The following is a 15,210-nucleotide window of genomic DNA, read 5'->3' as shown; positions in this document are numbered from 1 at the left end:
TGAACTTAACTGACAGCTAGATAAAGTCACTGGAATCTCTGATGCTTTTATTTAACAGAAATTTTTTTGAGCTTTTAATGTCAACACAGACGCAACATTTACATTGAACGGAATCATAGAGAGCCCGTGGTCTTTGATGAGACCTGAAAAAAACAACAACATCAACGTTGATCTTGAACACAATCCAAAAGCTCTGTCAGCCACCCGTTAAACTGATGGAGTGTAAAAGCGCAAAAATGTATAAATATGTCACATCCAGTCGTGTTACGTGTCCTTCACCATGAGAGCAGAGATGTCTTTTCCAGAGGAGAAGGAATCGCATGTCAGTTCGGTTCTGCACAATATTCTGGAAGTTTTTCCATTAACATGTCTCTGAGATTTATAAAAACGGCCTCAGCAGGAACAGAGAGGAAATGTCGCACTCTCAGCCTGAGAGTGAAACTGAGAGCTGGACAAGATTTTTTTTTTAACTCCCACTACCACTTCTAAATCCAGGGTAACCACTTAGGCTCAAATAAATAAATCACTAAACCCTGCAGAGTCATCTGCTTCTCAGAAAAGTCCTGACTAAATGAGCTCATCCTTTTCATCGGTGGCGACGCCAACTATACTCAGCGGGAACAGAAGATTCCAGTAATGTGAAGGAAACTCTTGAATTCTGCATGACAAAAAAAATGAATAATAATCAGCCTCCTTATAATGCATGGAAGAAAGCGTGAAAGGTTGCCTCATATCTTGAAATCATTGATTCGGTGTAAATATAGAGTATAAAAATGCTTTTAGGAAATAAATTAGCTTTAGTTTTATTATTGATCTGTTATACTGCTAAATTTAGCTCAAAGAGCTCTTAACCAACTTTCAAACTAATGTATCTGATTTAATTATCATATCTGTCACATCTTATCAATTTGGTTTAAGCGTTATCAAACTTAATTTTCAGCAATTAAATGCTGCAGTGTTTTATTAACACCACTAGTCATTCCTATTATGTTTTTGAATAACTTGTGAATTATTTTAAAAAGAGCTTTGGTCAAAGTTCTGTACATAGCATAAGGCAAGGCAAGGCAAGTTTATTTGTATAGCACAATTCGTACTCAAAGTAATTCAAGGTGCTTCACAAAACAGGAAAAATGCATTAAAATCACAATACATCATAGAAATAATCAACGTAAAATTTACTTTAAAAGAAAAGAAACATTTTGAAAATTGATTTAAAAATCAAGGAAGGAAAGGAAGGAAAAGTGCAGATAGGACCTTCAGTCATATACACGGCTAAACAGAAATGTTTTAAGTCGAGATTTGAACATGAACACAGAAGAGGCCTGTCTTAACAAAGGAAATGAAATCAGAAAACAGACAACAAAAACCGGTAAAACCGTAAATCCAAACCCAAAAAGACTACAAGGAAAGTAACACCTGAGTAAATGTATCCATTTAAGTCAGGTTTGTAATAAGAATATATAAGAGCTGAATTGATAAATGGACGGCTGTATGTTCATTCAAAAACATGAGAATCACTGTTTTTTGGTGAAAATCCTGCAGGGGAATTAAGCCTTAAGGGAGTCGGAGGGAACTTTAAAGGGCCGTCCAGTCTTTTCTACTTAACTACCAACCTGTGGTCTGACCTGAGAGTAGGATCCACGTGCCATTTAGCTGTGATGCTATTTTGGTTCTTCTGAGGCTAAAAAGATTTATGGTCCATTTCAGTTCTCCGGAGAAAAATCAAGCAGAACCCACAAAGGCTGAAGGATTAATGCTCCACCCCATAATTACGCGCCCACAAGTTTTCACACAGGAATACTCAAATGAAAAGCAAACAAGAACATTGAAGTGAATTTAATGGCTAATCATGTGTTAATCTATGATGTGATACGACAACACAATAGATGACAGGCTTAGTGGCAAACATTAGACGTCTTCCTCTCTATTGATGTGATTAGTTTAAGGCATATTTAGTCCACTGGCTATGACTTTTATTTAGAAAACAGCTGTTTGGATTTGAGAGTTGAATGCTTACATCTGTGCAGTTGAATCAAATGTTTATGGGAGAGTAACTATTAAAACATTGAGTCCATTTAACAATTTCATAATTAATTTAATATCCATTTAATTTGTTTGTTTTAGATATGGGAACACACCTAGCAAAATTTTGGGTTTTTTTAAAGGTGGAAATTATTTCTATAGAATATGAAATCTTCCACAAAAAAACAAAAACGCTCCAAAAGCTGATTTTTGTGTTGAAAAATACAAATTACTTATAGAAACAGCCCTACTTAATGTTTAACTTTGAAACTAAAAGTGATAAATAACTCACCACAGGGAGAATTTTAATCAATTTCTTTGTTTTTTTATGTTGTTTTTCACATGTAACTAAATCTATAGTTTGTGTTGTTTACACACATAGAAAAACTCATTGGTACCTTTCAGCTAATTACAGCAAAACTCACAATAGTCAAAGAAATAACTAGATTCACAATAAATACAAATTCAATCAATTGTAACCAGTGAAAGTCTGACATTGCTTTTCAATCACGCTTCAATAGAATTATTTACACAAATAAAACAAATGCAGTAAAACACATAAAGTAACAGGTTAAAAGTGTTCTCTTATGTGAGTAAAGTCAGATTAAGTGAGAATCACATTCATGTTATGGAAAAACTTTTGATTGACACAATTATCTCCATTTTTCTTCTTCTTGTTAAAGCAGGAATTCATCCCTTAGGCTGTGACTGTAACTTGACATGGAACAAGTCCTGTAAAAACATTTAACTATCAATCAAAATTGTGTTAGCATATTCCACTCTGTCTCTATCTCAAAAACCTTTGGGAACTCAGAAGAAAGCAGAGATATCAAAACAAAGATTTTGAACCAGATTTGGTTCCATCAGTCCGTTAGCAGCAGCCGCTCAGGAGCTGTCAGCATTAGGGCAAATCGGGGGTGAACACTGTCCATACTCTCAGTATTAACACATTTTTTTGTGTCATTTCATGTCAAAAGAGAGATGTTTTTGTGCAACCTTTCAAATATTTTAGTGTTTTGTGGATCTACAGAAACTCTGGAATTGTTGTTTACATGAGAAGTGTGTCGGGTCATTTAGTCTGGAGAAGCGTGGATTTATCTCTCTTAGGATCTGTGATCCTGCTGTTTGCTGTCTCTGCGGACATCACAGCTCTTCATCCATCAAGAGCATTTTTTGAACACAAAAGGAGGATTTTTACAACCACCCACCCCCTGCACTGCTTTCCCTCCTCCTCTCCACCGAAGTCTCTGCCCGTGTTCAGATATGCTCTACTTCACTGCACAGGAGTTTTTATGCTCTCCGTTTCCCTGCTGTGTACAAATGTCAGTTTCAGTTTTCCTCCTTCACTCATTTCATTTTCTAACTTCTCATGGATTTTCACTTCCTCACATGGCAGATGTTGGCTTCCCTTTTCACCATTTTCCCCAACGGCAGTTCCTGAAATGATAACCTGTTGTTAGATATTCAGATATTTTTTGACTGTAGTTTCTAGTTTAAATTTACCACTAAAATTCCATCAGTATACAACTTGACACGTAGCTCGTTCAGCTGCAGTCTGCTGCAGCCCCTGAGCAAAAAGGAAAGCTACAGGAGCTCCTTTGTCCCAACAGCAGTTAGACTCTACAATGATACAGTGTAGGACTGCTGAAACTGCTGCTGTATTCACTTATTTACTTATGACATGTAATGTACTTTTACTACCATTTTTTATTTTTTACTACTATTTTTATTCTTACTCTTGGCATTTGTTTTTTCTAATTGTTATATTTCTCATTTGGCTGCTGTAACAACTCAATTTCCCCCGGGGATCAATAAAGTCCCACCCTACCCTACCCTACCCTACCCCACCCTACCCTACCCTAGCCTAGCCTATCCTATCCTACCCTACCCTACGCTATCCTACCCTATCCTACCCTACGCTATCCTACCCTACCCTACTCTACCCTACCCTACCCTACCCTACCCTACGCTACTCTATCCTACCCTACCCTACCCTACCCTACCCTACTCTATCCTACCCTACCCTACCCTACTCTATCCTACCCTACCCTACCCTACGCTACTCTATCCTACCCTACCCTACCCTACGCTACTCTATCCTACCCTACCCTACCCTACTCTATCCTACCCTACCCTACCCTACTCTATCCTACCCTACCCTACCCTACCCTACTCTATCCTACCCTACCCTACCCTACGCTACTCTATCCTACCCTACCCTACCCTACGCTACTCTATCCTACCCTACCCTACCCTACGCTACTCTATCCTACCCTACCCTACCCTACGCTACTCTATCCTACCCTACCCTACCCTACGCTACTCTATCCTATCCTACCCTACCCTACCCTACTCTATCCTACCCTACCCTACCCTACCCTACGCTACTCTATCCTACCCTACCCTACCCTACGCTACTCTATCCTACCCTACCCTACCCTACCCTACTCTATCCTACCCTACCCTACCCTACCCTACGCTACTCTATCCTACCCTACCCTACCCTACCCTACGCTACTCTATCCTACCCTACCCTACCCTACCCTACTCTATCCTACCCTACCCTAACAAAAACAATAAAAAATAGCTACTGCTGCGGGCCATAATAAAGCCGCGAGAGGCATGGTTTGTCCTGCAGGTACTACTCACCTTTGCTGCCCCCCTTTGACCCGCCCTCACTGGCAGAGGGGGTGCTACACTCACCTTAGTTCCCCCCCTCTGCCTCTGATACCCTGGTCAGAGCTGCACCAAATGAAAAAAAAAAAAAAGTTTGATTCAAAATGGTGGCTGTTCTGTTTGTTTTTATCTCCATAGCAACTATTTTATATTTTGGTCGCCTGGGGCTGACAAAGAGGTCTATGTAACTTTTAGAAGCATTTGCAAAGGTAAACTTTTGGATTTCCTTGGTAACTGAGGTTTTTTAGTTAACCACATCCACATTTTTTATGTTTATATTGTAAAAAATATTGTTTGATTCATCTTGAGCCAACGATCCATGTATTAAATTTTCACAATATTCTGGTAGAAATGTGCGAGCAACACATTCCCACATTGTGCAGAAATGTAAAAATTGCCAAATTTCAGACTTTGCCTGTCAAGCCGTAGGTCCTGTGGCCATCCCATAATAACTTTAAAAGTTCCTTTGATATCCCCCACATTTGTGTTTTGGTTTCATTAGTAAATTTTGAAATATATATTTCCGAGCCCCATAAGAGGTTTTGTTCCCTTTAATGATTTTTTAAAGGTTTCTCCTGCTGTGATGTCATCATTTTTTGCAGGGGTGGTTGTCACTACACCCGAAATTCATTTTCACCGGGTACTAGCAGATTTTAAATGTGTGGCAACATTTTTGTTCAAAGGTGCAGTAAGTAAAAATAAATTAAAAAACAATCTAGTCTATGCCTATATAGACTAGACAGGACGACATAGACAATAAAAAGGCTTTTGGTTACTGAGGTTCCTACATGGAAAACACAGCTTCATGCAAATGATGACACTGACCTCACTATGCCTCTGTTTCCTCCTAAAACCTTTTATTTGTGCTTGCTGAAGTTCATTTTGCAGATACGTTTGGCCTTGGTTACACAGTGACGTGTTTGTGTGTGTTTGTGTGTGTTTGCAGGGAAAGGTGACGTTTTCGGGGACGTGTTCTGGAAGGAGATGACGCTGGCTCAGTCCTGCGCGAACGTCAGAGCGCTGACCTACTGCGACCTCCACGTCATCAAGCGCGACGAGCTGCAGAAGGTTCTGGAGTTCTACTCCAACTTTGCAAACCACTTTGCCAGAAACCTGGTGCTGACCTATAACCTGAGGAAGAGGGTGAGTCAGAAAGCACTGACAACAGAGGGGGTCACCTCTTTCTTCATGGGGGGAAGCAAACACAAACAAGAACAGCTCTGGAATGTGCTTTACGATGCTAATGGTACCGATAGAGATATGATAGAGATAGAGTCCAGTTATCGCAGCAGCTCATCTGGCATTAACTGCTTTAGTTGTCCAGCTACTTCAGAGAGAAACTGTCTGTCTGCAAGACCCACAAACAACAGCCCATAATGTCTTCGCTCAGACATGATGTAAAGGACTTTTGTTGAAGCTAACAAAATAAACAAAACAAAAAATAATTAAAAAGCCGTTTTATAATTAAAAAATGTATGGCAGTGATGCAGCAGTACTGTGGTCGACCTATGATCTGGAGATTATTGGTCTCATTCATTTGAATGAGAAGGTGTGTCCAAACATTTGGTCTGTACTGTATATATATATATATATATATATATATATATATATATATATATATATATATATACAGTACAGTACAGTACAGATATTGTACTGTATATATATGACACTTAAGTCCATTTGCTGGACTTTAAACATCGCCTGTCCGTCCTGGGGGAGGATCCCTCCTTCATGTGGACACCCCTGAGGTTTCTCTGTTTTTTTAGGAGTTTTTCCTTACCGCGAAGGGGGGGTCTAAGGGCTGGGATGTCTAGTTTAGTTTAGTCAGTTTAGTTAAAGTTTTAGTATTATCCTCTTGAATTCTATGCATTTATGATCCTTTTTGTTTGTATGTTAACCTTACAATTATCCGCGAAAAGCCCATTGAGACGACTGTTGTTGTGAATTTGTTCTATACAAATAAAATTGAATTGAATTGAATTAGTGTGTGACCAGAACCAAGGTGTTAGCGTAACGTACTAGAGAGGTCATGCAGACATGACACCAACACGTTAGTTTCAGCCTGTATAATGATGGAGGCGTTTCTCTGAAGACAGCAGCAATTTTTGACAGATGAAAGGAATTAGATGAGTTGGGGGAAAAAGCTATTAAAAAATAATCTGTAATTCTGGCCACCAGCTTTTTCCCCTCTTTCTTCTGGATAGTTCATTGCCTTGGTCCATTCCCTCTGCTGTAAAATCGATTGGAAGGCCTCCGTGCCCTGTTCTGCTTGGCTGTGCACTGTAATGGTGGTGGAGAAAAGAAACGACCTGCCAGAGCAGCTCTCGCCTCCAAACCATCAGAGGGCTGTTTCTGCGCGGTCACGGCGCTCAGAGCCGCGTCAGGTCACACGTTACAGCAGCCGAATAAGAAGCAGCATCTGCCCTGACTTTAGACGCATAACATAGAAATACATTTCTAATTGTTTTGTAGTTTTAATTTTTTTGTAAGCATTCGCTGTTTTTGTTGATATTTTACAAATCCAGTCCATTGACTGTAGCTTAGATCTGAGCTGAGTGAATGTGACATCATTCATTGAAAATGGTGTATTTCTGGCTTCAACCAAATGAAGTCAACTCATTCAGCATTTTCTTGCTTTCTGACGCCGCCATCATAGAGCCAGATGTCATCAGTAATCAAATCAAATCAAATCAACCTTTATTTATATAGCACTTTTACAACAATATATGTCACTCAAAGTGCTGTGCATAAAATACAATATACAATAAAATACAATAAAATTTAAAAACAAGATGACAAGACAAACAGTGCCGACATCCCCCCAACACACACACACGCACACACACACACATATACGCACACCATGATAAAAAAGTGATAAAATGATGGAATGTGGAGACCTGGCTTCGTCCTGAAATGGGGAAACGATATTTTGGGGACCCCCCACCCAAGTAAACAGATTGGTCTGTGTCAGTCTGAGCCATCATTTCTATGGCAACCACTCTCACCAATCAGGAATGAGCCTGTTCGAAGTCCACACCCCTCCCACTTGAAAGCGGGTTACCTGAAATCTGTCAATCAAATGTTCTAAACGTTGGATGTTGGGAGGGGTCACTCAGTCCAGACATGCTAAAAGACATAGACCTATACACTGGATAATAATTTCTGATATCTTTCATTGGATTCTAAATTAAAAACTTAAACCCGAAATTCCACATTGATCAGAGTTAGCTCCGCCCACCTCTACCATGTGCCGTAATACGCTGATTGGGAGGGACAAACCAAAGTTAGAAGTTTGCTGAGCTTAACTGGCAATCAAAAACCACTTTTAGTACTTCTAATCAGATCCAAATGACCCCACCTACATTTGTCATCAATATAAAATGAATCAATCAACAGAAAAGGTCAATGAAGACAGGCTGTGTATGAGTTTAAATGAATTTTTTTTAAATAATAGTCAGTGGAGAGTTGTTCCTTTCTGACACCAGTGTTGGTGGTCTTTTGAGAACTAAAATATTAAGAACTTTCTTTCAGTTGGTAGGTCAAACTTGAAATCATAAGGTGCAGGCTTCGTGGTAACTGAATAAAGACCATTCAAACCCCGCCTCAGTTTGTTGACACTGAGGCTTACAGCAGGTTATTTTCTGTTTTTTTTTCATTGTGTTGCATATTTGTAGGAACTTGATGTTTTGTAACGTTTAGGTCACTTTCTTTAGGTTTTGCAATGTTCATTTGGTCATTTTTTTCAACAGATCATCTTCCGTAAAATCGTTGATGTGAAACGTGAAGAGGAGGAAAAGCTGAAAAGAAAGGATGAAGCTCTTCTGAATCTTCCTCCTGACCACCCGGTCCGTCGGCTCTTCCAGCGGTTTCGGCAGCAGAGGGAGGCTCGGCTCGCCGCTGAGCGTGTCTGTCTGAGTAGCGGGGATGTGGAGAAAGGTGTGGCTCACCCGGAGCCCAGAGGGCCACAAATACTAGCCTCCACCAGTATTACCATGGTAACTGAGAGCTCTGACACACCTACCACCTCCGCCTCATCTACAGCATCGCTCTCATGCAGGAGCGCCAACCGAGTCGTTCACCAAACTTCTGTGGTCCAAAACGGTAACATAGCCGGATGCAAGTCTGTGGAGCCGCCCAAAGCTAAAGGCTGGGGACGGTTCAAGGAGGCGGTGGTGAAAGCTGAATCGTGGAGCAGCGTCTCCAAGGCGGAGTCCATGGAAACGCTGCCCGATAGAACTAAGTCTCAGGATGGAATGTCCCTGAAAAAAACCGACTCCTGTGACAGCGGCATCACAAAGAGCGACCTCCGCTTGGACAATGTCGGCGATGCTCGGACTCCTCAGGAGAGGAGTCCAGTCCAGTCTGAGGAGAAGAAGGTTTTCTGTTCCATACCAGAGCAAAGCGTGCAAGCCTCTTTCCTCGAGCTAAAACAGGAATTAAGAGCAGACATCAAATCTCTGAATAGCCGCATGGCGACGTTGGAGACTCAGCTTGCTGAGCTGCTTGGACTTCTCAAATCCAGGAAGTCGTCTGGCTGCTTCTTTGAAGCGTCTCGACCTCCTTCCCCAGATTCCGACAAAGACAGCCTATCTTAACACGGATGGGCTCCACCTTCCATGTGTACAGGGCTTGTTGACTCAAAATGGACCTGAAATCTGAGGGAATCAAACGGAGTCTCCAGATGTCAACAAAGAACATCTGCTGATCACATGGAGGACAGCGACTCCTCTGATATTGTTGCACTCAACTGTTTGAACTGAAATGACTATTGTTATTTTTGCGTTAGGAGTCGCCTCAGTTCTGCTTGCACCTTTACTTCTCAGGAGAGTTTGAGACTGTCCGACCTCCCCCTCTTATCAGCAATAAGTGTTGGCTTTACCGTAGTTTAGCTGGACTCTGGCACTGTGATGAAGGGCATTTTGTCATGACCGTTTATCGGATGCCTTTTTTTCTCTGATGAAGCCTGCTTAACTGTTCTCAACCTTCTGCTACTGAAGCAATGAAGCCTCCATCGCTGGTCAAGGTTAGCATTGTCGGACTTTTCCTCTTCACATCGGGTCATCTCATTCACATTAGCGTCTCTTTGTGGTTTCCGTCCAAACCAACGTTATCTGAACATTTTGACTTCATACAAAGGATCACTGATGAATGTCCTTACTAGAGCTCAACACTGTGCACAGGCTTCAAAACCTTAACTTTTCACAGCGGTCTTGTTTTCTATTGCCAGTAAATGTGAAGGAACACACTGTGAGAAAGAAAAAAGCCAGTTCACGTCACTAAAGTGGAATTTGCGTTTCTTTTCAGAGCATTTGGGGAAGTTTAGCCTCGTACTGACTTTGCTGTTTGCTCTTTTCTTGCTCAGTCATGAAATCATGCAAATATCTGTGAAAACAGCAGCAGCATTACAGGGTTTTTGAACAATCTATTATCCATTGTTACTGATTATCTTACAATGTAGATACTCTTACACTCACATGTACTAACATCTGTTTGTTTTTTTTGTCAAAGGCAGCCACTCTGACATTTGTGGTTTTGGTCATGTTTCACGGTTCCTTGGACCTGGTTCTTCTGCTTCCATATCAGGTTGATTTTTATGGCACATTTCCCATCCTGCTACCACTTTTCTTGGGCTCATCCAGGACTGGGCTGTGGGGCCAGCAGTGTAACGCCTTAGACACATGCACACGTATTGGTGCTGTGGGTTTTTGGGTTTTCCAGGCCCGTGGACGGTCATAGAGTGGAGCAGCTGCATCTTAAGAGGCGCACAGGTGAGCCTGGTAGTTCGTTTGAGGCTCGTACGATCATCTGGAAGGAACGTTGTAAAACTGGAATGTCGTGTGTGGCAAATAACCGTGAAGTATTTGTAAGGATAATGTACGTTGCAGGCACTTATGCCACACTCTAGTGGTTAGTAAGATGCAAATACATGGCGTGTGCAATACATAAGTGCCCTCATTACTAATACTACGTCCATGTTCTTTATCGAGCTTTTAGCATATTGTGGACAAGCACTACTTGATCCTAGCGTATGTATCTACGGTTTGAGGAGGCTGGTGCGAAATGTCGTAGTGTCGCATATCTTTCTCAATGCTTTTAATTTCATTGATAGATGAAAAATTTCACGTCATAAAATTCCATCCGGGCACAAACTGCAATTTCTTCTCTATAATCAAATTTCAAAGGGGTGGCACTTTCCAACAAAGTCCAAGTTCCCGTAAAACCCGAAAAACAAACTTTTAAACTTAAGTAGCTACGCGTGAACGCTTGGGTTTTGAACATAGAAGCCCGAAATGGACGTATACACGTGTTTACATACCTTTCATTGGAAGTGGAGGCTTTAACGCCCGTTTCCAATCTGGTGTGAACGTAGTATAGCAGTCAGGCTGCCGGCAAGAAGCACGCTCTTATCACGTACACAGCACTAAGGGCTCCCTGCACAGTCGCTGGGTTTGGGACGTTAAAGTAAAATATAACCGTGCTACATACCTGCAATTCAACTACTTCACCCTTACTTACCCGTACATGCTGGATAAGTGTTGGCTTCGACTTGTCACCCACAGCATGCCTGTAGACAAAAAAATGTACACAAGCATTTTCTACTGTACGGGCTCAATGAGAGGTCTATAATCTTAAAATGTCATGCAGGCCACCTGTGTATCCTGCACAGGTTTGCCCACTTTTCACTCACAGACACTTGTGACTAACGCAAAAACAAAGATGCCCAGACTTCCCTCTTCCTGACCACTTCCTCCAGCTCCACAGGGTACTCCAAGCCGTTCCCAGGCCAGTAGAGACACGTAGTTTCTCCAGCGTGTTCTGGGTCTTCCCCGAGGTCTCCACCCAGTGGGACATGCCTAGGGGGCCGGCTTAACTGGCTCCTCTCGATGTGGCTACCACTTTGAAAGACTTGTTGAACAACCAATGAAGTTACTAAATATGGAACACACTTTATGATGAAGAAACCGTGACAAAAAACAGCACACCATCAGTTCCTCTGTTTATTTAACCCTTGTGCTATCTTAGATGACCCCACCCTTCCATTGACGTGTTCTCCCTACCAGGACAAAGGTGGATAAAGGTGGAAAGATTTCATGTAATCCATGGACACCAGTGAAGATCACAAATCATTGAAGAAAAAAGGTTCAGAGCACTGTCTAGTGGGTCTAGATGACCCAACTCCCAATGTTAAAGTGCCTAGGATAGCACAAGGGTTACAGCACACTTCTTCTGTAAAGAAACTGTTTTCATTGGATCCACTTCCCGGCTTTCCAAATGCCAATATTTCTGATCCACACTGGGAACTTTTAACGGGAGTGTGTGTCTGCACTTAGGGCTCTCATATTCTTCCATGTCAGTAAAGTAGATGAAGAGGAGACTCAGTTGACAGCCCCAAACCTTCTTGGTACCCACACCTGAAGGATGGAGGTGTTTGAAGCTGTGGGTGGAGTCACTAAAAAGCTGTTTGGGACAAAGTTAGTGTCATGATGACGCCGATGTGAGCAGATCGCCCCAGGAATTTCACTTCATATCTTCTCATTTATGGCATCCACGTGTTGCACATGGAAGAGCAGGGATTTTTTATCATTCTACACCTGTAGGTTACACCAACATGAACTTTAGACTTTGTTTTTTTTTTTCATGATGATCATTTATGGACCAAAATCTCCTTTAGTCAGAAAAAGGAAACTAAATTAATTAACATTTACACACAAACATATCACTTCATTCACAGCTTTTCTTTTTGGATTCTTTTTAAATAACATTTTATTTTTTTATTTAATAAAACAACAAAAAAGCCAACATGAGAACAGAGAAAAGCTTCCATAGAAACTGTAATGATCTAATGACATCACGCTGTATTTGTGTGAATAAGAGGAACTGTGCCCATGATTTCACATCTGTCTTTCCTGACACAGTTGTCATCTAGATGTGTGATAATGTGTTGTAATGATATGCAATTAATGCAACGAACCATCTCAGTGGAGAGCAGTTCTGGTTCAGCTGCATGACACTGAGGTTCAAAGACAGAAAACCTGCCTTGCCACTTCTTTTGCCCTCCTGCAGCCATTCAACCGTATGTCCTGAATGTTGTCTGCGCATGAAGAGCACTTCTGTGATATAACAGTATCCATGGTTACGACATATGCAGGGTTCAAATGTCTTGGCTTCAACCACTCTGATGTGCTTTCATTTTGAAATTACAGGAACAATTTTGACCACGTATTTGGAAAAGCATTATCCCTCTAAGTGAACATTTGTCTAACACAAAAAAGCAGCTCTACAATGAGTTTGAAACACCAGAAATGTTGGTGTGACCGCATCATCAACAAATCACAGACTTTCATCTCCGTCAGGAGAAGTTCTAGCGGTCAAAAGTTATCTCCTACTTCATTCTTTGCAAAAGAACTCACAAAAAGACACAACTTCCCTACTTTCAACAGTCTTAAAGCAGCTGCTTGAGCCACTTTTCAAAGCACTTATAACTGCAGGAATAATCTGCAAACTATGCTTCCAAATGAAGAGAGGAAAACCCATCGCTCATCTGGTAGACACCTCGCTCCACTCAGCTGCACAGAAACACACAATTGTCGTCGTCCACTAGCCATTTATGAAGCAAAAACAAAAGCTGCTCTGTGACTCAGTCTTTTCTTTTCATAAATCACATTTAAATGGATCCATTTCCAGAAACATGAACGTAACATAAACCTGGGAAGCGGTGTGAGCTTCAGGCTGTAACTTTAAAATGAGAACGCACCAGTGTGGATGAAGCTACTGCTTAAACGACGTTTGAATTCTCATTAGACAGGAAATCCGACTGTATCGAGATGAAGAAGATTTGCAAAAGAAAAATCAATAATAAACTTTTTATACTTTAACTTTTAGAACTTTTTTGACTCCTTCCCTTTGTTTCATTATTCCGCTTTCTAGAGAAACATTGCCTTCAGATCTGGAGATCAGGCTCACTACAGCGAGGAGTGGCATCAGTGAGGAAAAAATACAACAATCACTGGGAGATGTGGCAGGGACTCTAGCATCAACTACAAAACCAACCTCGGAGTCTCTGAAGGCGACACCACTACAATGGAAGAACGCCATCTTTTTGTTGCCTTTTTTAGCCTCTACTATTGGCTCTGACACACCTGAGGCTCACAGCAGCGTTCCTCTCACAGTCAGGAGAATGGGGTTAAGGCGTACGCTGAGGTCTATTGAACAAAGGAAGGCTACTAGACCAGATGGCAGAATGACAGCACAGAACATTTGGCATTGGTCGTGTCCTCTCTACCATCATTTACCACCATTTCGCTTTCTGCTGTCCAACAATACAATACAATAAGCTACAAATTAAGGACTTCTTATTCCTATGACTAAAGTCTGACACCATAGTGCCCCTGCCAAACAAATCCACCATCTCTAGCCTGAGTGTTTCTGTCACTCCAGCGGCGATGACGTGTTTTGAGAAACTTGTTTGGAGTCTCATTAAGTCCCTGCTGCCCCCAAAACCTTGGTTACAGAGGAGGGTGATCTAACCACCATCCTCCCTGACAAACTTAAGCCAAGACACATGCACCCAAATGGGGAGTTGACCTAAATGGGTGCTGTGGGATTGGGTGGTTTTTGAGGATTGTAGAGAGTAGAGGCCACACCTTTAGGTGAGCACAGCTATCTTATAGCTCCCTTGATGATTGTACGTTCACCTTAAGCAACGTCATGAAAATGAAACATACAGTTGTAGTGCGTGTGGTAAGTGTATTGTAAAGTATTCGTTAGGCTAATGTAAGTTACACACATTTAACCCTTGTGCTATCTTAGATGACCCCACCCTTACATTGACGTGTTCTCCCTACCATGACAAAGGTGGAAAGATTTCATGTAATCCATGGACACTAGTGAAGATCACAAATCATTGAAGAAAAAAGGTTCAGCGCACTGTCTAGTGGGTCTACATGACCCAACTCCCAATGTTATAGTGCCTAGGATAGCACAAGGGTTACAAGTACAGGTGATGCTGTTGTATGGTGTCCTTACGCCGCACTCTAGTCCAGTGTTTTTCAACACTAGTGTGCCGTGGGAAATTGCCTTCATTAACTGATCTTAAAACATTTCCCATCTCCAGGAAATCAGCTCTTTGTTCATCCAAACAGGCCCTGATAAAACACTGAGTAGTTAGGAATATAAAAATCATAAAATTATTTTTACTTTGTCTTTATTTGATTCTATTTAAGACATTTTGATGAGAATGACGGTACCGCGATTTAGCTGCATCTAAAGCTGTTTGCGGAAAAGTCCCGCCCCTTTAACTGTCTCCACCAATCATTCTTGACGGCTTGATCACATGTCATCAGTCTGACCAATCAGAAGTAGTTAAAGTCTTCACTTCCTTGTTTCGATTTAGCTCAAAAAGTCGCTCATTTCTAACAAAAATACCAGCTAAAGCTCGTCTTTAGCGGTGTAGCTTTCCATAGAATCCGGTATCAGACCGTGGAATAAGTGAACAAAACAATGAAG

The 15,210-nt window shown here is 41.4% G+C and overlaps 1 protein-coding gene and 1 long non-coding RNA gene across 6 annotated transcripts in view; one reads left to right on the top strand and one right to left on the bottom strand.

The window, feature by feature from the left end:
- kcnh1b (potassium voltage-gated channel, subfamily H (eag-related), member 1b) overlaps positions 1-15,210 on the top strand; it is a 78,799-nt gene that overhangs the window by 51,679 nt on the left and 11,910 nt on the right. For 2 of the 4 annotated variants that reach the window (XM_078947686.1, XM_078947689.1), the window contains exon 10: positions 5,645-5,841. In XM_078947686.1, coding sequence (XP_078803812.1) covers positions 5,645-5,841 — 197 coding nt within the window. Of the gene's footprint in view, positions 1-5,644; positions 5,842-8,453; positions 13,581-13,632; positions 13,779-15,210 lie in introns of those variants that run through there. The other 2 variants (XM_023954290.2, XM_023954282.2) reach the window with 2 other exon arrangements.
- On the bottom strand, positions 526-4,803 carry LOC144992235 (uncharacterized). Of its 2 annotated transcripts, none has more exons than XR_013656132.1 (4): positions 4,726-4,803; positions 3,412-3,459; positions 3,231-3,332; positions 526-658 (listed from the first exon to the last, which is right to left on the bottom strand). It is a non-coding gene; the product is annotated as an uncharacterized LOC144992235 (long non-coding RNA). The 2 variants fall into 2 exon arrangements; XR_013656131.1 differs by having other exon boundaries at positions 4,672-4,768.

This window comes from Oryzias latipes, chromosome 1 (genome assembly GCF_053564925.1).
Source record: "Oryzias latipes strain Hd-rR chromosome 1, Olatipes_Hd-rR_3.1".
Lineage (NCBI taxonomy): Eukaryota > Metazoa > Chordata > Actinopteri > Beloniformes > Adrianichthyidae > Oryzias > Oryzias latipes.
This window is presented reverse-complemented; position numbering and strand designations above follow the sequence as displayed.